General features: G+C 34.1%; 1 protein-coding gene across 1 annotated transcript; it reads left to right on the top strand.

Annotated features, from left to right (window-relative positions):
* Positions 1 to 643: 643 nt before the first annotated feature.
* On the top strand, positions 644 to 19,916 carry LOC113111453 (putative pre-mRNA-splicing factor ATP-dependent RNA helicase DHX32). The gene is made up of 11 exons (XM_026276206.1): positions 644 to 1,159; positions 3,458 to 3,651; positions 4,781 to 5,153; positions 7,299 to 7,532; positions 7,661 to 7,754; positions 8,289 to 8,438; positions 10,377 to 10,568; positions 11,305 to 11,445; positions 11,550 to 11,740; positions 18,579 to 18,769; positions 19,694 to 19,916. The coding sequence occupies exons 1-11, from the start codon at positions 890 to 892 to the stop codon at positions 19,881 to 19,883; spliced, it is 2,220 nt and encodes a 739-aa protein (XP_026131991.1). The 5' UTR covers positions 644 to 889; the 3' UTR covers positions 19,884 to 19,916.
* The last annotated feature ends 24 nt before the right edge of the window (positions 19,917 to 19,940 follow it).

The raw sequence follows: 19,940 nt of genomic DNA, 5'->3' as shown, positions 1-19,940 counted from the left end.
TGCTTTATGTTTAAAGAATAAGCCAAGAGGAAATTTGCATTGCTCTTTCATAACTCAGATGTCATTTAAGTATTAATTTTGTCTCACATTTCACCTAAAATTAAATTGGAGACATAAAAACAGACATGAAATATAGTTGATGACATAAAACACAATGAATGTGTAGCAAAGCAGATCATTTAGTCTTTGGAAGGATTTGATGAAAAAATAGTTGAAATTTCAGACTTGAGGAAATAAAAACTCTTTTCTTGTAAATAATTTGAAAGAAAAAAGCAGTAAATAATGAACAAATGAAGCCTCTGAACTAAGATCTTTTTCAGGACAAGCATCTCGAAATGTAACATCTTAGGAAAAAGTCTCTCTGTTTGATCTGATTTTAAGAGGTTCTGACCTGGTTCTGAAAGTTTGAATGATTAGGATTATTATATATCTAGGATAAATCTATATTGTTGCTATCATAGATATACATAATACAATTTAAATATTATTACCCAGATAAAATAATCAGTTAAACACATACAGTATTCAACTGTTTTTGCTGGGCATGCTATCACATTAAAATATGATGATGTTGGAATTGTATCTCTCTTTTTGTGATCATGTGCAGCCCGAGGAATTAATTTAACTGGATTAACCCATACACATAATAAAGTATTTATTGTGGCTATGGATTAAACGGGACGTCGTGCGTCCGCGTTCACGACCGCGCTCCCTGTCCCGAGCGCGCACACGAGAGCGCAGTCCCAGAGAGCAGCTGTTCCCATTATCGTGGGGTTTCCAGCACACGCACATCCAACAACTTCACGGAGGTTTTCAGGGTGTTTTGACACATGCACGAGCACAGAGGAGTAAAGCGTTTGTGAGTTTGTGAATTTATTACAATAATCTCATGCGCGCGCAGCTGCTTATTATGACCGCACACAGCGAGATCTCAGAAGGAGAGCTCCAGAGAGAGGAATCTGATGATCTGTTTGAGTTTGGAGATGACCTGGAGCTCAATCAGTTTGATGGACTGCCACATTCCTCCAGATACTACAGACTCCTGCAGGAGAGGAGAACTCTGCCTGTTTGGAAACACAGACACGAATTCATGACTTTGCTGGAAAAGAATCAGATTATTATAGTCTCGGGCACAACAAAGACTGGCAAAAGCACACAGGTGAGTTTTTGAGATGTATGCATGCTCCCTCATCAAGTCTCTACCACTTTTGCTGTTGGTAAGATGCCAGACAGATGTCTGAACTTCAATATATTTTTTTAGGCAGTTCCTTTTTATCTGGAATAATTGTTGAAATACAAAAATAGGAGACACCTCAGATTTCAGGAGAAACTTAAAAAAGTGTGTAAATATAGCATCTGTTGTAATAATGCTTGAGAAGCACTAAATATAGCATGGAGAAACACATGATGAACACTAACTTCAGTTTGAGAGCTTCAACTTTAATTGATAAGCTCCTCATTACTATAAGCTACTGAACATAACTGAGACCTGTCACATGCATTATTGTTTAATTATTACCTGTTTAATTATTGCCACTTTGTGCCAATTAAAATCTGGCTAATTGTGTGTTATGCCTCATCAGTTGAGAAAGAGGCCTGTGGAATAATTAGGCATAATGAACCCATATTAATGATGCAATTATTATCCATGTCTTGTTGCAAAGCTTCCTCCAATGCATTTCAGTTCAACATCTAATTCAATTGAGATTCCAGAAATTGAACATCATAATAGATAAACAAGAAACAGTTCGTGCCTGTATATGAGATGTATTTCAGACCTGCAGAGTTAAAGTCATGTGTCCTGATCATAAAGTCTATAATCTGTGCAAATATACTTAACTAGACATTTAAAGAGAGGTCATCAGTTCTGTGTCATGAAAGACTGTTTGCTGTGAGTCAGCTGCAAGCATTGTATTCAATCCTGTGAACAAATAGTGTGCCTTCAGCTGATGGTTCGGTCAGTCGTGACGGACTTCTTGCCTCGGCTTTCATTTTAATATCATTTGAGTTCAGCGATTGTAAAAGAAAAGAAAATGCTTTTAGAAAATAAGAAATAATGCATTTATTTAGTTTTACACTACTAAAAGTTTTAAATAATAGAAAAAAAATGTTTCTTTTTTTTTATGTGTTGCAATATCAACCAATATTAATATTGATAAAAATAAGAACCTATAATGTTAATAATAGAGCACCAATAACAGTTGAGTATTTTAGACTAACAAATCATTATATTAGAATGATTTCTTAAGGATCATGGAGTTGCATGACATTGTACAAAATATTAATGTAGAAAAGTTTGTAATAATATTTCAGTACAATTTTTTACTGTATTTTTATCAGATAAATGCAGACTCGAGACTTCTTTCAAAAACATTTAAAAGTCATAATCATTCCAAATGTAGGGTAAACAAGTGACAAAAAATCTGCCAACAGAACAAATCAAAATATTTTTCTTCTATATATATATAAATATCTTAATAATACTTAATACTTCCAATATCAGGATACTGGAAAACTGTAATACTGATAACAAAACAAAACAAATCTGTACTTTTAGATTAGATACATTTAGATACAATTATATATTTTTGATGGATCTGTTTTTAAAATAAGACATTGAAATACATTTTATTATAACAAGACATTAGATCAGACGTTTTCATTTTAAAATAATATATAATAAATTTTAATAATTTCTTTTACGCTTTCATTTTTTTTACCTACGTGACTAGACATGAATAAAATAAACATTTGATTAGACACCTTGCCATATATATATATATATATATATATATATATATATATATATATATATATATATATATATATATATATATATATACAGTATATATATATATATATGTGTGTGTGTGTTCTACATATATTTGACTAACACATATTTGACTAGACATAATTAATAATGAAATAAACATTTCCTTATGATATTAAGTTGATTGTATTGTTAAACATGTAATCAAAAGATTTTTATAAAAAAAAGGAAAATAAGAATAAAAAATAACAAAAAGTGGTGATTTTTATATATATATATATATATATATATATATATATATATATATATATATATATATATATATATATATATATATATATATATATATATATATATATTTTTTTTTTTTTTTTTTTTTTTAATGTTTTATCATCTGAAAGGTTACCAATCAGTGTCAATTTGGCATCAAGGCAAATTGTGCATATTGCACACATGATGATTTGTGCATTATGTGTAAAGTGGAAATAGGAATCCTGTTCAGTTCACCTGATCTGCTCAGGCTGAAGGTCTAAACCTGCAGCTGTAAAACAAGTCAAGGACAGGTCTGATTGTGAAAGCCGTCCACAGGATACTGAAATCATCTCAATATATTATAATTTTTTCTGAATGCTTCTGTAATGTAATCGACTGCATGCAGATGCTGATAGCTTGTGTCCATGTCTTCAGATCCCTCAGTGGTGTGCAGAGTTCTGTCTGTCTGCTCAGTATCAGCACGGTGTGGTGGTGTGCAGTCAGATCCAGAGACGACAGGCTGTTGATTTGGCCCTCCGTGTTGCAGACGAGATGGACGTAAACATCGGGCACGAGATCGGATACAGCATCCCGCTGGAGACGTGCTGCTCCAACGATACTATTCTCAGGTCTCAAAAGTGTCACCATCACCAAAGTTTTCAAGTTGGTGATATTTTAGTTTTGTGCTTTTGCAGCTGAAGTATGAGCAGAATGTGCCATCTTCTGAAATGTTTGAAATACTTGAGGCCTTTTTGCTTTATTATGACTCAGTGGAGGTCAGGGAGGCATTATTTAAATTTTTTTGGGATTTTACCAGACTTTAAAACGTAATAATAATTTAAAAGAAATATAATAATAATATTTAAAACAATAAAAACTATAATATTAAAATTTCAAATACATCAGATTTTTTTTATATATATAAAAGAACAAATATATATTTTATAAAAGTTTAATCAAATGTCTTATTTTATCATATAAATATGTATAGTCAAATATGACTAAAGCATATCAATACAAAACAAAAGAAATATAGTCTAAAGCATTAATAAAAACATAAAGGAATATATATATATATATATATATATATATATATATATATATATATATATATATATATATAAATCTTATTCCATTTTATAATACAAAAAGTCTAATCAAACATGTATTTTATTTTATAAAGAAATGTCTAATTAAATGTCTTTTATTATAGAAATATGTCTAGTCAAATGACTAAAAGTAAATTAATAAAACAAGATAAAAAAAATATTTGTTTTATAAATGCATCTAATTAAATGTCTTTCTTTATTATAAAAATGTGTTTAAAGCATATCAATAAAAAACATAATAAAATTAATAAAATTATTTTTTACATAATAAATTAATGTCCAGTCAAATAAATCTTGTTTTGTTTTATTACAGAAATATGTCTAATCAAATGTCTAAAACATAAAAAAATAAAAGGAATTTTATTTCACTAAAAGAAGTGTTTTATCAAATGTCTTATTTTATATTAGAAATATGTCCAATCAAATGTCTAAAAACGTATTAATTAAAAAAACAAAATAAATCATTTTTATTTATGTTTTTATTTTAGTGCTTCTGCTTTTTTTTGTGCTTTTTTCATGAGGTTTTGTTGAATAGGTCACTAATAATATAGATAGAACTTTGTACAATTATGCATCTTTCTACGTCTATATATTTAGCATATTTATCTGTAGCCTAAATGTCAAAACCAAAATGGCGTTCTGGTTGCAGGTACTGCACTGATGATGTCCTGCTGGGGGAGTTGATGTCAGACCCCCTGCTGGAGCATTATGGGGTGTTGGTGATAGACCAGGCCCATGAGAGGACGGTGAGCACCGATGTTCTGCTGGGTCTGCTGAGAGAGGTGCTTCTCCATCGGCCTGAGCTCAGGGTGGTGGTCCTGTCCGCTCCGCCTGCTTCAGACACACTCCTCAAACACTACGGGAACGTCCCACACCTGCACCTGGACGCCCCGTGCGCTGGTGAAGTGATCCACAGCAACAGCAGCAGCGCTGAAAGCTTCCATTCGGCTCTGAGACTCACGCTGGAGGTCCATCGGTCCAGAGAGCCTGGAGACGTAGCTGTGTTTCTAGCTTCAGAGCAGGTGAGATGAAGTGTGTGAGGGGATTAGAACAGCTCGTGAACTTTTATGCTTTACAATTTATTGTAGCAAAAATTAAAGCATTATTATTATTATTAATTTATCTGGACAATTAACGAGCATTAACCTGGAATGATCCAAGAGCTGGAGAGTTGAATATTAACACTAAAAGTGAATATTTGATAAATGAATGAATTCGTGAGTGAATGAATGACTGAATGTGTGAATATTTGATTGAGTGAATGAATGAATTAATGCATGAGTATATTAATGAATGTCAATGAATGAGTGAGTGAGTGAATGAATGAATGAATGAATGAATGAGTGAGTGAATGAATGAATGAATGAATGAGTGAATGAATGAATGAATGCATAAATGTGTGATTGAGTGAATTAATGAATTAACGCATGAGTATATTACTGAATAAGTGAATGAATGAGTGAGTGAATGAATGAGTGCGTGAGTGAGTGAATGAATGTGTGAGTGACTGAATGAATGAGTGAATTCGTGAGTGAATGAGTGAATGTGTGAGTGAGTGAGTGAATGCGTGAATGTGTGAGTGAGTGAATGCGTGAATGAGTGAATTCGTGAGTGAATGAGTGAATGTGTGAGTGAGTGAATGCGTGAATGAGTGAATTCGTGAGTGAATGAGTGAATGAGTGAATGTGTGAGTGAGTGAGTGAGTGAGTGAATGCGTGAGTGAGTGAATGAGTGAATGTGTGAGTTAGTGAATGCGTGAGTGAGTGAATGAGTGAATTCATGAGTGAATGAGTGAATGTGTGAGTGAGTGAATGTGTGAGTGAGTGAATGCAAGAGTGAGTGAATGAGTGAATTCGTGAGTGATTGAGAGAGTGTGTGAGTGAGTGAGTGAATGTGATGAGATAGTGAGTGAGTGCGTGAGTGAGTGAGTGAGTGAGTGAGTGAGTGAATTAATGAGTTAGTGAGTGTATGAATGCGTGAGTGAGTGAATGAATGTATGTGTGAGTGAATGAATGAATGAGTGAGTGAGCGAATTAATGGCTGCGTGAATGAATGCATCCAGCTCACTGATCTAATAGATAAGAGCACTTGTGTTAATTGGATTTTGAACACTAATGTTTAAAAGTTTTTGTGTTTGAGAAAAGTCTTAGCCACTGCTGCATTTGAGCAAAAATACAATTAAGAACAGTAATATGGTGAAATAATTTTGCAGTTTAAATCAGCTGTTTTCTATTTGAACGTATTGTAAAATGTAATTAATTCCAGTGAGAGCAATGGCAATATTTTGTACATTATACATTTTTTTTTTTTTTACTGTATTTACTGTTCTCCGATGTTTTTGTGATATTCTGTGTGTAAATATCCCATCCCATCTTCAAGTAGCCTAACAGCACACCAGCAAGGGAACTAGTTGCACACAGAAATTGGGGTTGGATGTTGTTCAGGTAATCGTAACCTTTAGCAGTAGCAGTAGTGATGCTTGCTGTAGTGGACAGCACTAACACAGTGTTCTCCGTGATGACAATGACTTTGTTGTGCTCAGCACGATCAGCAGTGTCTGAATGAATACGTCCACTCAGCTCTTTCACTCTGCCCTGTAAAATCACATTAATGCCACATACATAGATTTAACTGGTTTAATCAATCACAATATTACAGACAGTTACCAATCACTTTTTTCAACATCAACAGATGGTAGAACAGAAGCTGCATCTGACATCACATTTATTTATTTGCACAGACTGTTTAATGCTGTTCATGTACATGTATTTGTGCAAAAATTAATGTACAGTAAATAGTCTTTAAATTAAAAAAAAACTCATGAGATGGTGAAGCTGCTATATCATAACAAAATTACTGTTGATTATTGGTCTTGATATTCTGATAATTTTGTGGGGAAATAAAAGCAGTCCTATTTTTAGAGCTGTTTATGAATTTGTTTGTTGCTTTGTACAGTTTAGAAAATCAAGACCCTATGTAGCATGAAAAACAAAACCATTCTTTTGAAGAAGCTGAATCTCTGGAATCTTTTCTGCACTTTGTTTATAATGATGAGTAAATTGACAATTGCTAAATAAAAAGTCAACGAGAAGTGCACTAAACAACTGTTCTCTCCAGTGGCGAATCAAAAGCCTGTGTGTGTGTGTGTGTGTGTGTGTGTGTTTCAGGAGGTGCTCTGTGCCTGTAATATTCTCTCTACAGAAGCATCCAGGATGAGTGCATCTCTGGGAAAACTGAGAGCAGTTCCTCTGTGTCCTGGATACTCTGTAATGTGTCCACCAATCACAGAAAGCCCACAGATGAGTAGGCGGGTCTTCGTTTCCTGTAGCCAATCAGAGGACCTGTTCTGGCCGGTGGACACCATTACTTTTGTCATCGATACTGGAGTAGAGAAGAGATTAGTGAGTGTGCTGAAAACTACGTTTGTTGTTGCTTTTGTAGCTTTTCGAATCAAAATTTCACTGTTTTGCAAATGTGTTTGAGCAGTCTTGTGATTGTAAATTCATATAATCTGTGGTATTGTGTGTAGGTGTATAACCCACGAGTGAGAGCCAGTTCAGAGGTCATCCGACCCATCAGTAAATGTCAAGCAGAAATCCGTAAACGACTGACCGGATCAACAGGTGTGTACAGTTTAATGGAAATCACAGTTTTGCAAATAAATGTAAAACATTGCAATTCTGTAAATATTGTGGTGATGTCATTACTGCATTTTAAATAAACATAATTTATACATAAGTGGATATACAAAATGAATGAATAAAAGAAGTGTATATCTTGTCTTTATTCCAGTCAGTCATTTAATGTCCTATTAATTTATTTAATATTATATTTAATATAATTTAATACATTATTTTATAATGTATTGGTATTATTTGATATTATGTTTATTATTTAATAAATGATTATTTTATATATTTATTATTATTATTATTATTACATTGTTTTATGATTATAATCAGATTGTAGGAAAATGAATTTCAAAAAACATAAGAAGTGATTAAAATTAGCTCTCCGTTAAGCGTGATGAATTTTGAAGAGGAATAAAAAGCACTTAAGCTTTAAATCAGTTGCATGTAATTTCACAGCATTTGTTTGGCTGCTCAGTAGAGAGTCATTTTCAGTAGTGAATCACTGCTGAATGTGTTTGTTTGAAGGGAAGTGCTTCTGTTTGTATCCTGAGGACGTTCAGCTGCCCGCTGAGATCCCTCCTCGCATTCTGGAGTCCAACATCACGTCAACAGTGCTCTATCTGAAGAGGATGGAGACGGCCGGGATCAGACACTGTGACTTCATCAGCAGACCTGGTGGGTCAGATTTCATTTCATTCAGACCAGGATGTCACAGTGGCATATGACAGTAGTCTACATTCAGCTTTACCAATGAGTAGAATGTCAGTAAACTGTGGAAGCCCATTTCCGTTATAAAAATTCACATTTCTGACTTTTTTTCCTCAAAAAAGTTTTTTTTTTGTGAGTAAAAAACACAGAAATCTGACTTTTTCTTGCAATTATGAGTTTATATCTGACAAAATCTCAGTTTTGAGTTTATATTTGACGAACTCTCACAATTATGAGTTTATATCTGACAAAATCTCGCAATTGAGTTTATATCTGACGAAATCTCGCAATTGAGTTTATCTCACAATTGAGTTTATATCTGACGAAATCTCGAAATTGAGTTTATCTCGCAATTGAGTTTATATCTGACGAAATCTCGCAATTGAGTTTATCTCACAATTGAGTTTATATCTGACGAAATCTCACAATTGAGTTTATATCTGACGAAATCTCGCAATTGAGTTTATATCTGACAAAATCTCACAAGTGAGTTTATATCTGAAGAAATCTCGCAATTGAGTTTATCTCGCAATTGAGTTTATATCTGACAAAATCTCGCAATTGAGTTTATATCTGACGAAATCTCGCAATTGAGTTTATCTCGCAATTGAGTTTATATCTGACGAAATCTCGCAATTGAGTTTATATCTGACGAAATCTCGCAATTGAGTTTATATCTGACGAAATCTCGCAACTGAGTTTGTCACAATTGAGTTTATATCTGACGAAATCTCACAATTGAGTTTATATCTGACGAAATCTCACAATTGAGTTTATATCTGACGAAATCTCACAATTGAGTTTATATCTGACGAAATCTCGCAATTGAGTTTATCTCACAATTGAGTTTATATCTGACAAAATCTCGCAATTGAGTTTATATCTGACGAAATCTCGCAACTGAGTTTGTCACAATTGAGTTTATATCTGACGAAATCTCACAATTGAGTTTATATCTGACGAAATCTCACAATTGAGTTTATATCTGACGAAATCTCGCAATTGAGTTTATCTCGCAATTGAGTTTATATCTGACGAAATCTCGCAATTGAGTTTATCTCACAATTGAGTTTATATCTGACAAAATCTCGCAATTGAGTTTATATCTGACGAAATCTCGCAATTGAGTTTATCTCACAATTGAGTTTATATCTGACAAAATCTCGCAATTGAGTTTATATCTGACGAAATCTCGCAATTGAGTTTATCTCACAATTGAGTTTATATCTGACGAAATCTCGCAATTGAGTTTATATCTGACGAAATCTCGCAATTGAGTTTGTCACAATTAAGTTTATATCTGACGAAATCTAGCAATTCTGACTATATCTGACGAAATCTCGCAATTGAGTTTATACCTGCAAAATTTGGAAATTGAGTTTATATCTGACAAAAACTTGCAATTCTGAGCTTATATCTTCCAGATATGAATTGCAAAGGGGGGGGGCTGGGGTGATCTTTTAAACAAATTTCATTCAGTTTTATTTTTTTATCCAAGCTTCCATAATAAACACCATTGATAGCTTACCTAAAAGAGGTAGAGTTTTTCATGAACGCGGCAGGTTTAGTCTGTAAAGTCTCACTGTAGACTATAATTGTTGCTATTTTGAAGCTGTGTGGATGGGTTTCTGACTGGCGTTCGGTCATGTGTGCATTTGCTGAACTGAGAGCTCTTCTGTCTGCTGGGTTTACACTCTTTGTTTCTGGACTTTGGGAAGCTCAGAGGAGAAAGAGAGAAATTCATTAGTGACCAAACACACACAATACACAGGAAGAGAAGGGGCTCAGTCAGTGTCTTTTAGAAATAGCAGAGACAACTGCCCAGACTTGTTTCATTAGTTAACACATTTAATAAGTTGTGGAAGGACACATTTGCATGATTTTTGTTTTGATTTGCACTTCCAGATCCCGAGGGCCTCATGCAGGCGTTGGAGGAGCTCGATTATCTTGCTGCTTTGGACAACGATGGAAACCTGTCTGAGATGGGCATCATCATGTCAGAGCTTCCTCTGGATCCACAGATGGCGAAGGCTCTGTTAGCGTCCTGCGAGTTTGACTGCGCTAGCGAGATGCTAACCATCGCCGCAATGCTAACAGGTAAAGCTTGAACACACTGTACAATGTGGCCAACTGATTTCCAATGACTAATAGCCAGTCAGCCATGTGTTATATATATTTTCATTTATAGATATTTATTATTATTATTATTACTATATCATGAATATTATCCATATTTATTATTAATTAAAGACAATAAAATGAACATTTAATTTTCAATGTCTTGGATGGGTTATAAAGAGACATTAAATTAAAGAAATAAATGATATATTATTTATATTATTAGATTACATTTTAAAATAATAACTTATTATGCATGCTATGCATATTTATTATCAATAAAATTTAACCATATAAATGTATGTATTAATAATATTAAACTAAATTAAATACAATTTTTTGCATTGCATTAATTGTAAATATTAATACGTGTGTGTGTGTGTGTGTATGTATGTATATATATATATATAATTTTTTTGAGTTATTAATTCAGGTATTTATTTATTAGGAAAAAAAAAATTAATAGAATTGAAAAATTTGAAATGAATAAATAGTTTCTAGAACTTGTTTAAATATATTGTTCAGAATAAATATATTTAAAGTTACAAATCATCATGCTTTGTGGCATCATCTTCATGTTCTTTCAGGAAAGTAAAAAAAAAAAGTATTTTTTTAATGCACAAAGTGTACCTAAATTAATCTCTAACTATACCTGGTATGGTGTTTTTAAAACACATTCGTGCTCGATCCGTCTTCATGCACCTGTTTCCATCAGCACCAAGCTGCTTCCTGGATCCCCCCGTCGGCATGGTAACAGAAGTCATGCGCTGTCATATGAAGCTCCAGCATCCAGAAGGTGACCACTTCACCCTCATCAACATCTACAACACCTTCAAACGCAGCCAGAGGGAACCATGTGAGCGCCGCTCTTCCTCTCATGAGTGCTCAGGTGAAGAGCGAGAGTGTGTTAAGCGTCTCTCTCTCTCTGTCTGTGTGTGTGTGTGTGTGTGTGTGTGTCAGGTCTCAGTCAGGAGCAGTGGTGTGAGCAGTACTTCCTGTGCTGTGATGCTCTGCAGACTGCAGACGCCATCAGAGCTCAACTCACAGACGTCCTGAAACGCATCGAGCTGCCCATCTCAGAAGCAGCCTTCGGCACCAAAACCAACGCACTCAACATCAAGAGAGCGCTGCTCGCGGGCTTCTTCATGCAGGTCTGAAAACATACGTTCTTATGGACATATGCAGTACGTTTTTTCTTATGTCATAGTGTATTTTAACTGATGTTTAATTGTAGTGTTGTTGTTGTTGTTTTTTACTCATTGTTTATTTATTTATTTTACAATTTCTTTATTTACTCATTGTTTAATTTTTTATTTGTTTTATTTACTCAGTTAAAAAATTTTATTTATTGTTTTATTTACTCATTGTTAAAAAAATATTTGTTTTTTTTACTCATTGTATATATTTTTTAATTTATTGTTTTATTTATTGTTTCTTTTTATTTATTGTTTTATTTACTCAGTTAAAAAAAAATATTGTTTTATTTACTCATTGTTTATTTTATTACATTTTGAGCTATATATATATTATATTATTTTTTTATTATGTTGGCTTGGCAACAAGCCAACATACTGTTATGCTATTTAAACTTATTTTTATTTTTATTATGTTGGCTTGGCAACAAGCCAACATACTGTTATGCTATTTAAACTTCTTCTTTTTTTTCTTATTATTATTTTTCTGACAGAAATTCTGTACGCTACTCCTCCTAGGGCTTTAAAGCCACAAGCCCCAAACTTGGCAGAAACCTGTGGGATAGAGCGGTGCTGGTTGCTATATCTTTTCAGACTGATCAGACTTAAAGTTTTTTTTTAATTAATTTTTAAATGTCAAATTACATTACCCATAGACTTACATTATCTGAGAAAAATTGCGCCCCTAGTTGCAATAACCGAGATTAAAGGGAGGAGTCAGGTTTCGTTTCACTTTTAAACCGGTTAAAAATACCAAGTAAATAATACAATTTCCCTCAAACTGACAAGCTAAACCAACATATCTGATTATTACAGGGGTCAGGGCTCATTAATAATTTATTTCTGGGCAGAGAGCAGTTAGAAAGACGAGAGAAGAATCACTGCTGCTCAGCTCAGGCACTGTCTCCAGGAGCTCACAACGAGCGAATTCATTCTTATTTAAGACCTTTTAAAACGGCGACTGCACGCAATCCACACGTTAGAACACACCAAGAGCTAAATTCAGATGTTTCTGAACTGTTTAAAGTAATAACATGATGTATTCGCGGCAGCCAAATGTCCGCGAGCCCGCGATGTATTTCTCTGAACACTTGAAGTCCACATGACAGCCGCGTTTCGGGGCGAGATCGGACAAATAAATAGGCTAGCTATATAAACTGACAAGCTAAACCAACATATGTTATTATTACCGGGTCAGGTCTCATTTATAAATTATGTCTCTGGCCAAAGAACAGCGAGAAAGACGAGAGAGAAATGAGCGCTTCATCCGCATTTTTAAGCGCTTCCAAAAATAATATCACAGCGAATTGCACTAATCCACCCATTAGAACACAACAAGAGCAGAATTCAGGTGTTTTTGAACTGTTTATGTGTGCAAAATGAAATATAATTTGACAACGTGATACAGCTTATGAATACTTGATGTCTGGGCAGAGAGCAGTCAGACAGACGAGGAAGAATCACGGCTGCTCAGCTCATGCTGTCTCCACGGAGCTCACAACGAGCGAATTTATTCTTATTTAAGACCTTTTATAATTAAATTATATCGGCGATTGCACGCAATCCACACGTTAGAACACACCAAGAGCTAAATTCAGATGTTTCTGAACTGTTTAAAGTAATAACATGATATATTCGCGGCAGCGCGACTGCCCGCGAGCTCGCCATGTATTTCTCTGAACACTTGAAGAGAATTTACAGCCTGTCACATTAAAACACTGCAGCGAAACGGCACAAAACAATTAGAACAATATATTATACACATGAAAATGAGTGTTTATATGTGATTGTGAGATTTTATCTGTCAGGCTGAACCTCACATCAATTGTTATCCATCGTCACAACATGGTAAAGTCATTTATATATATATTTTTAAGAGCTTCTTAAAATAAATATTCCTGCGAATGCACACAATCCACCAATTAGAACACACTAAGAGAAAAATCCAGGGGTTTTTGAGCCGTGTATGTGTGCAAAATGCAATATTTGACATCGCGAAGGGGAAAAAAAAGTCACATGACAGCCGCGTTTAGGGGAGAGATCAGACAAATAAATAGGCTACACATTTCATTCAGACTGACAAGCCAAATCAACATATGTTATTATTACCGGGTCAGATATCTCATTAATAAATTATGTCTCTGACCAAAGAACAGAGAGAAAGACGAGAGAGAAATGAGCACTTCATCAGCATTTTTTAAGAGATTCCAAAAATAATATCACAGCACTAATCCACCCATTAGAACACAACAAGAGCAGAATTCAGGTGTTTTTGAGATGTTTATGTGTGCAAAATGACATATAATTTGACAGCGCGATACAGCTTATGAATACTGGAAGGAAAAAAGTCAGGACAGCCTTTTAACTCTGGAGTCGATTAACGCATATACGCGTTTTGAGTCATTTTCTGCTGATAACCCTGACAATTACTTAAATTACATTTTCAGTTTTAAACGTACAGATAAGAGCAATACATCAATCGAATCTGTAAAGGGTCTACTTTTTTTTGGATACAAACACAATAACAACAAAACTTTGTGCACTTATAAAATAAAGATAACAAACAAGGTGTGCTGTCTTCAACCTTGTCTGCGCTGATCTTCATTTACAAACACGTCATTAAAATGAACTGTAACTCCATGAATACTCAACGAAGAGACATGAGAGATATATCTATAGAAAGTTTGACATGTCTACTTTTAAACTAAACAAGTGCTGCCGAACAAATATTCTGTGATAAAGTACGCGATGTCCTTTTTTCACGTCTCCCTTCTAATGTGTATGGAAGGCCAAGAGGGTCAAATACACGTTAAATACGCGTTGTTTACTCATGAAAAATCAGCTATATTTCACGTTTTAAATACACGTTAAATACACGTGAAATACACGTGAAGTATGCCTTAAAAATCAGTTTGAACAGGTCAGTGTCATTGGCTGCTGAGGACTTGGGTCAAACCACTTCTGTGTGCTTAGAGGGGTGTACCATTCATAGACAGGCAACCACCATTTAACATGCTATAGATCAGCTTATTCAGCCTTATTATTTAGTCTTTTTTCTTTTCTGTTTTGTATAGCCTATAGAAATAATATATTTAAGTTTCAGTTTTATGAAATATTTATTTTTTAATAAATATTAATTAAAATTTTGTGGTGATAGCATAACGTTTATAAAAGTTAGTATTTTGTAATGAAACAGGACTTTTTGTTTAGCTCTTGACTCACCGAAGTATACTATATATACTGTCCCTTCTTTAATTTTTCAGTAGTGTGATAACTTAAAATATGTTGTCAGTACTATTAAAATAACATTAAATTGAATGGTATTTAGGAGATTATGGTTTTTGCATGACTTATTTCGCATTCAGCTAGACAACCCTGTCGTAGCTGTTATCATAGCCTAGGCTTTTTATTAAAAAATAAAACAGCAAGGGACCATGGAAAAAGACTGTTGCAGGTGTATTTTTTATGGTATTATTATTTTATTTTTTTTTGCAGCGGGGCAACTCAAGAATGTTGGGCACACAAGTACTGTGGCTCTTTTGCCCCATGGCCAAGATGGCCAAGCCAACATCAAAGTTAGTTCACTAACTTTTAATTCTAGTTATTATTATTCTTCTGAGAAAAAAATTCTGAACGCTACTCCTCCTAGGGCTTTAAAGCCACAAGCCCCAAACTCGGCAGACACCTGCGGGATAGAGGGGTGGTGTGTGCTATATCTTTTCAGAGTGATCAGACTTAAAGTTTTTTTTTTATTAATTTTTAAATGTAAAAAAAAAATAAAAAAATTGCGCCCCTACAGTTGCAATGACATTTAGGGGCGGAGTCGGGTTTCGTTTCACTTTTAAACTGGTTAAAAATACTGCTGCTCAGCCCAGGCTGTCTACACGGAGCCGAGAACTAGCGAATTCATTCTTATTTAAGACCTTTTAAAAACGCGATTACACGCAATCCACACGTTAGAAAACACCAAGAGCTAAATTCAGATGTTTCTGAACTGTTTAAAGTAATAACATTATATATTCGCGGCAGCCAACTGCTCGCGAGCTGGCGATGTATTTCTCTGAACACTTGAAGTCCACAGAGAATTTACAGCCTTTCGCATTAAAACACTGCAGCGAAACGGCACAAAACAATTAGAATAATATATTATATGGTTTTAAAGTAGTTTTGGCCACTGTCACGCTGGTCTTAGCTGGTTTCTAACTGAATCATCATGCTGAACGTCACAGATGAGCTCGCGATGTATTTATCTGAACACTTGAAGTACACATTTACAGGCTTTCACATTAAAACACTGCAGCGAAACGGCACAAAACAATTAGAAGAATATATTACACATATGAAAATGAGTGTTTATATGTGCTTGTGAGATTTCTCTGTCAGGCTTAACGTCGCAGCAATTGCTCAGCGTTGCATAACATGGTAAAGCAGGGAGCTACACTGAGACCAAAAGGGTCGCATGCATCACTGATTATTTTTGTACCTACTTATGTGTTATGCTATGATTTAATATGACCATTTATTAAAACAGAAATGTGTATTTTAAGAATACGTTTTATAACGTGCTCCGAGCATTCAACACATCAAGTTGGCTTCAGCCCCGCGCTGCGGGAAACTAGCCGCTGATGGCGCGTGTGCACGAGAGAGAGCCGCGCGTATCGCGGACAGGGACAGCAACACTGAACAGAGCTGTCGTTCAGGACGTTCACTTCCTCCTGGACCTGAACGAACAAATTCAAATCGCAGTTTAAATAAACAGAAAAAAGAGCGAAAAGCAAAAGAGCTCAATTCAGCAGCGCGGTGTTGTTCAGGGAGCAAGCAGAGACGCGTCTCAAAGTCTTCTTGCTTTTGTACCGACAACAAATACATACAAAATATGTCGAAATACCCGTGTTGGAAAGTGTGTTCGAATAAGTATGTGGTTATGTCTTAAGTGAAAGTAAAGATTTGCAAAAAACAAATCGGATGTGTATCATCATAATGGATGTGTTTGTCTCTTAAAGGGACCGCGCCTAATTTACTAGCTCTGCTGTCAGAGTCTTTAATGTATGAAAATGAAAGTAAATCACTTACTGCTCTTGACTGAATTACCTTGTAGTACAAGAATTTATCCAAAGTCAATCCAAAAATAAGATAGAATTGTTTTACTAGTGGGTGCAGGCCACTAGTTCATTTATGTAAGTGAGTATGGCAAAATAGTGATCTGTGAAATATTATACCCACTAATTCTTCATACAGTAGGCTACCAGTGAAATTGATTTAAAAAAATAATAATTAAGGACCTGCCCATGTTTTGCGTAAGTGTTTCTTTCTTTAATTGTTAATGCAACCTTTTCACACCACAGACTGAACCAAATTAAGCATTTCTTGCTTGGTAACTGTTCAACAAAGTATTGATAGTTGTGTAAATATTGTCATACTGACAGTCTGAAGTTTTGGTTGATTCCATTACATATCTTTTTATCAAAGTTATCCGAAATTATCAAGATGAATTTGTTCTGAGTTATTGTCATATATTATTACCAGTTTCTAAACTACAGCAAATAAACTGTGATTATGTGAGAAATGTTGAAGGTGTCTGAATACATTTTGGTTTGATTGTGTATTTTATCTTACAGTGAAGACTATGCAGTGCTATTTTACATTAACAAAAACAAACTTAAAAAAAGTAAACATTATGTAAATGGCACAAATAAATAAATAGAATGAACATACAGTACAAATTAAACAATTTTAAACAGTGTGTAACTGCATCATCTATACAAACCATTGTGCTTGGACCCCTTATGATCTCCTTGATTTAAAATGCATTGTTTCAGTAATCTTGTGTGTCGTTGCCCACAACGCAACGGTGGCAGGACTGTGAAATACATACACGAGAAAAATAGGCATGACTTATTTCACATCCAGCTAGACAACCCTGTCATAGCTGTTATCATAGCCCAGGCTTTTTATTAAAAAAAGAAAACAGCAAGGGAGCATGGAAAAAGACTGTTGCAGGTGTATTTTTTTATGGCATTATTATGTGTATTAATTTTGCAGCGGGGCAACTCAATGTTGGGCACACAAGTACTTTGGCTCTTTTGCTCCATGGCCAAGATGGCCAAGCCAACATCAAAGTTAGTTCACTAACTTTTAATTCTAGTTATTATTAATTTCTCTAAGGTCCACTTATAGTGTTAGTAAGGTTTAACATTCATAAACCATTTTGATCTGTATTTTAACTATTATTATTTTATTCAACTATTAAAATTTATCCAGGTGCTTACTTTCCAGGTGCTGTATTTATTTAATTTTATTATTATTTTATTTAATTTACTAATCTCCCTATGGTCCACTTAGTGTGCAAATAAAGCTTCAGAAATATTTTTGAGTTATATTTCCGTATTTGCATTATTATTATTTTTTTTTTTTTGTTATTTGTTTGCCTGAGGTCTATTTATAATATTTGTGTAAGTTTCATAACCTATCAGAAAGTTCTTAGCCGTATTTATATTTATTTAAGACTATTTGGTTATTTATTAATTCATTTTTATTTATTCATTCATTCCACTATCCACTGTCAGTGTCCATTTCTGTTAAGTTTCATTTGTTTTTATTTATAATTATTGTTTGTCATTTTCATAATGTTATTTTTGTTTAATTATTTACATTTCCATTTTAATAAATAGTTTTCTAAAAAAAGAAAAAAACTGATAGCAGTTAGTACAAAACCTTAGTCCAAACAGTTTTTCCTCAGGGCTTGATTTGAAGTGTCAGTCATGATTGTGTTCTGGAGCTCTCCTGTGTCCCTCAGATGGCCAGAGATGTGGACGGTTCGGGGAATTACTTCATGCTGCTGAACAAACACGTGGCTCAGGTTCACCGTCTGTCGGGTTACAGAGCAAAAGCTCATAAACTGGGTCTGCCAGAGTGGGTTCTGTTCCACGAGTACAGCCTCTCCGACAACAACTGCATCCGCACTGTCACACAGATCTCTCCGCAGACGTAAGTGTGTGTCATCATCAGTAATCTCTGGTCACACAGTGGACAGCTTCTCAGATCCACATCAGCTGCTGCTCACCTCTGCTCTTCTTACATTCATTCATTTACAGAAATAAACACTGCCAATATGAACATCCTGAACATTATTAGACATTTTAAAACTATGGTGTCCTGAATGGGATATGTTTACAATCAGCATTGACAATTGACTATTTAATAATAATAATATAAAAAAAAAAAAAAAAAAAAAAAAAAAAAAAAATCTATATATATATATATATATATATATATATATATATATATATATATATATATAAACACATGATAGGTTAAAAAATTGATATCCCGAATGCACTGTAAGTAAAAGCGTGTGCTAAATGTATTGATTTAATTTAATATATACATGTTTTATTTTATATTTTTAAATATATATATATATTTTTACATTTCTTATATTCATTATTATTTATTATTAAATGTTTGTAAATTGTATTTTTTGTTTACATTTTTATTATTCATAATTTTAAATTGATTAAAACGTTTGCTCTTGACGAAGTTTCTTGAAAATTTTGTGTATATTTAAATTTTGTGTGGCATCTCTTATGCTTAAAAAAAGGCTGCATTTATTTGATTAAAAATAAAATAACACAAAAAAATGTGGAATATTATTAAAATTTAAAATAGCAATTTTCTATCTGAATATATTGTTCAATTTTATTTATTCTTGAGAAGGAAAGCTGCATTTTCAGCCTCACTCCTGCGGTCGTCAGTGTCACATGACCCTTCAGAATTGCTGCTCAAGAATCATTATTAATGCTGACAACCATTGTCATATGTTTTGTTGCACAACGTTTAAAAAGTTAACAATTTATTTGAAATATAATTTTTTAGTAATTAATGCTTAAGTCCCGTTCTCTTCTGTTTCAGGTTTCTTGAGATGGCGCCGCAGTATTTCTTCTGTAATCTTCCGCCGAGCGAGAGTAAAGAGATCCTGCAGCATATTCTGGACAGTGACAGGACGGGGGACGCAAGAAGAACGAAACCTCAATCATCCGCGCCAGAAACAAAGACTGAGGCGACAGAAGCTGAATCACATGACCGATGTGTCATACAGTGACCTCATCGAATCACATGTGTAAATAGTGCTCAATTATCTGGGATTGTTACTCTTCAA

This window comes from Carassius auratus, chromosome 12 (assembly GCF_003368295.1).
Source record: "Carassius auratus strain Wakin chromosome 12, ASM336829v1, whole genome shotgun sequence".
Taxonomy (NCBI): Eukaryota; Metazoa; Chordata; class Actinopteri; order Cypriniformes; family Cyprinidae; genus Carassius; species Carassius auratus.
Note: the sequence above shows the minus strand (reverse complement) of the source record. Positions and strands in the feature narration are given on the sequence as shown.

What these genes read in the sequence shown, in the direction of transcription:
- LOC113111453 (XM_026276206.1), top strand. Translation starts at nt 890, where the DNA reads ATGCGCGCGCAGCTGCTTATTATGACCGCACACAGCGAGATCTCAGAA. An exon ending in ACGACTGACCGGATCAACAG is followed by an intron (nt 7,755 to 8,288) that starts GTGTGTACAGTT and finishes GTTTGTTTGAAG; the next exon opens with GGAAGTGCTTCTGTTTGTAT. An exon ending in TCGCGGGCTTCTTCATGCAG is followed by an intron (nt 11,741 to 18,578) that starts GTCTGAAAACAT and finishes TGTGTCCCTCAG; the next exon opens with ATGGCCAGAGATGTGGACGG.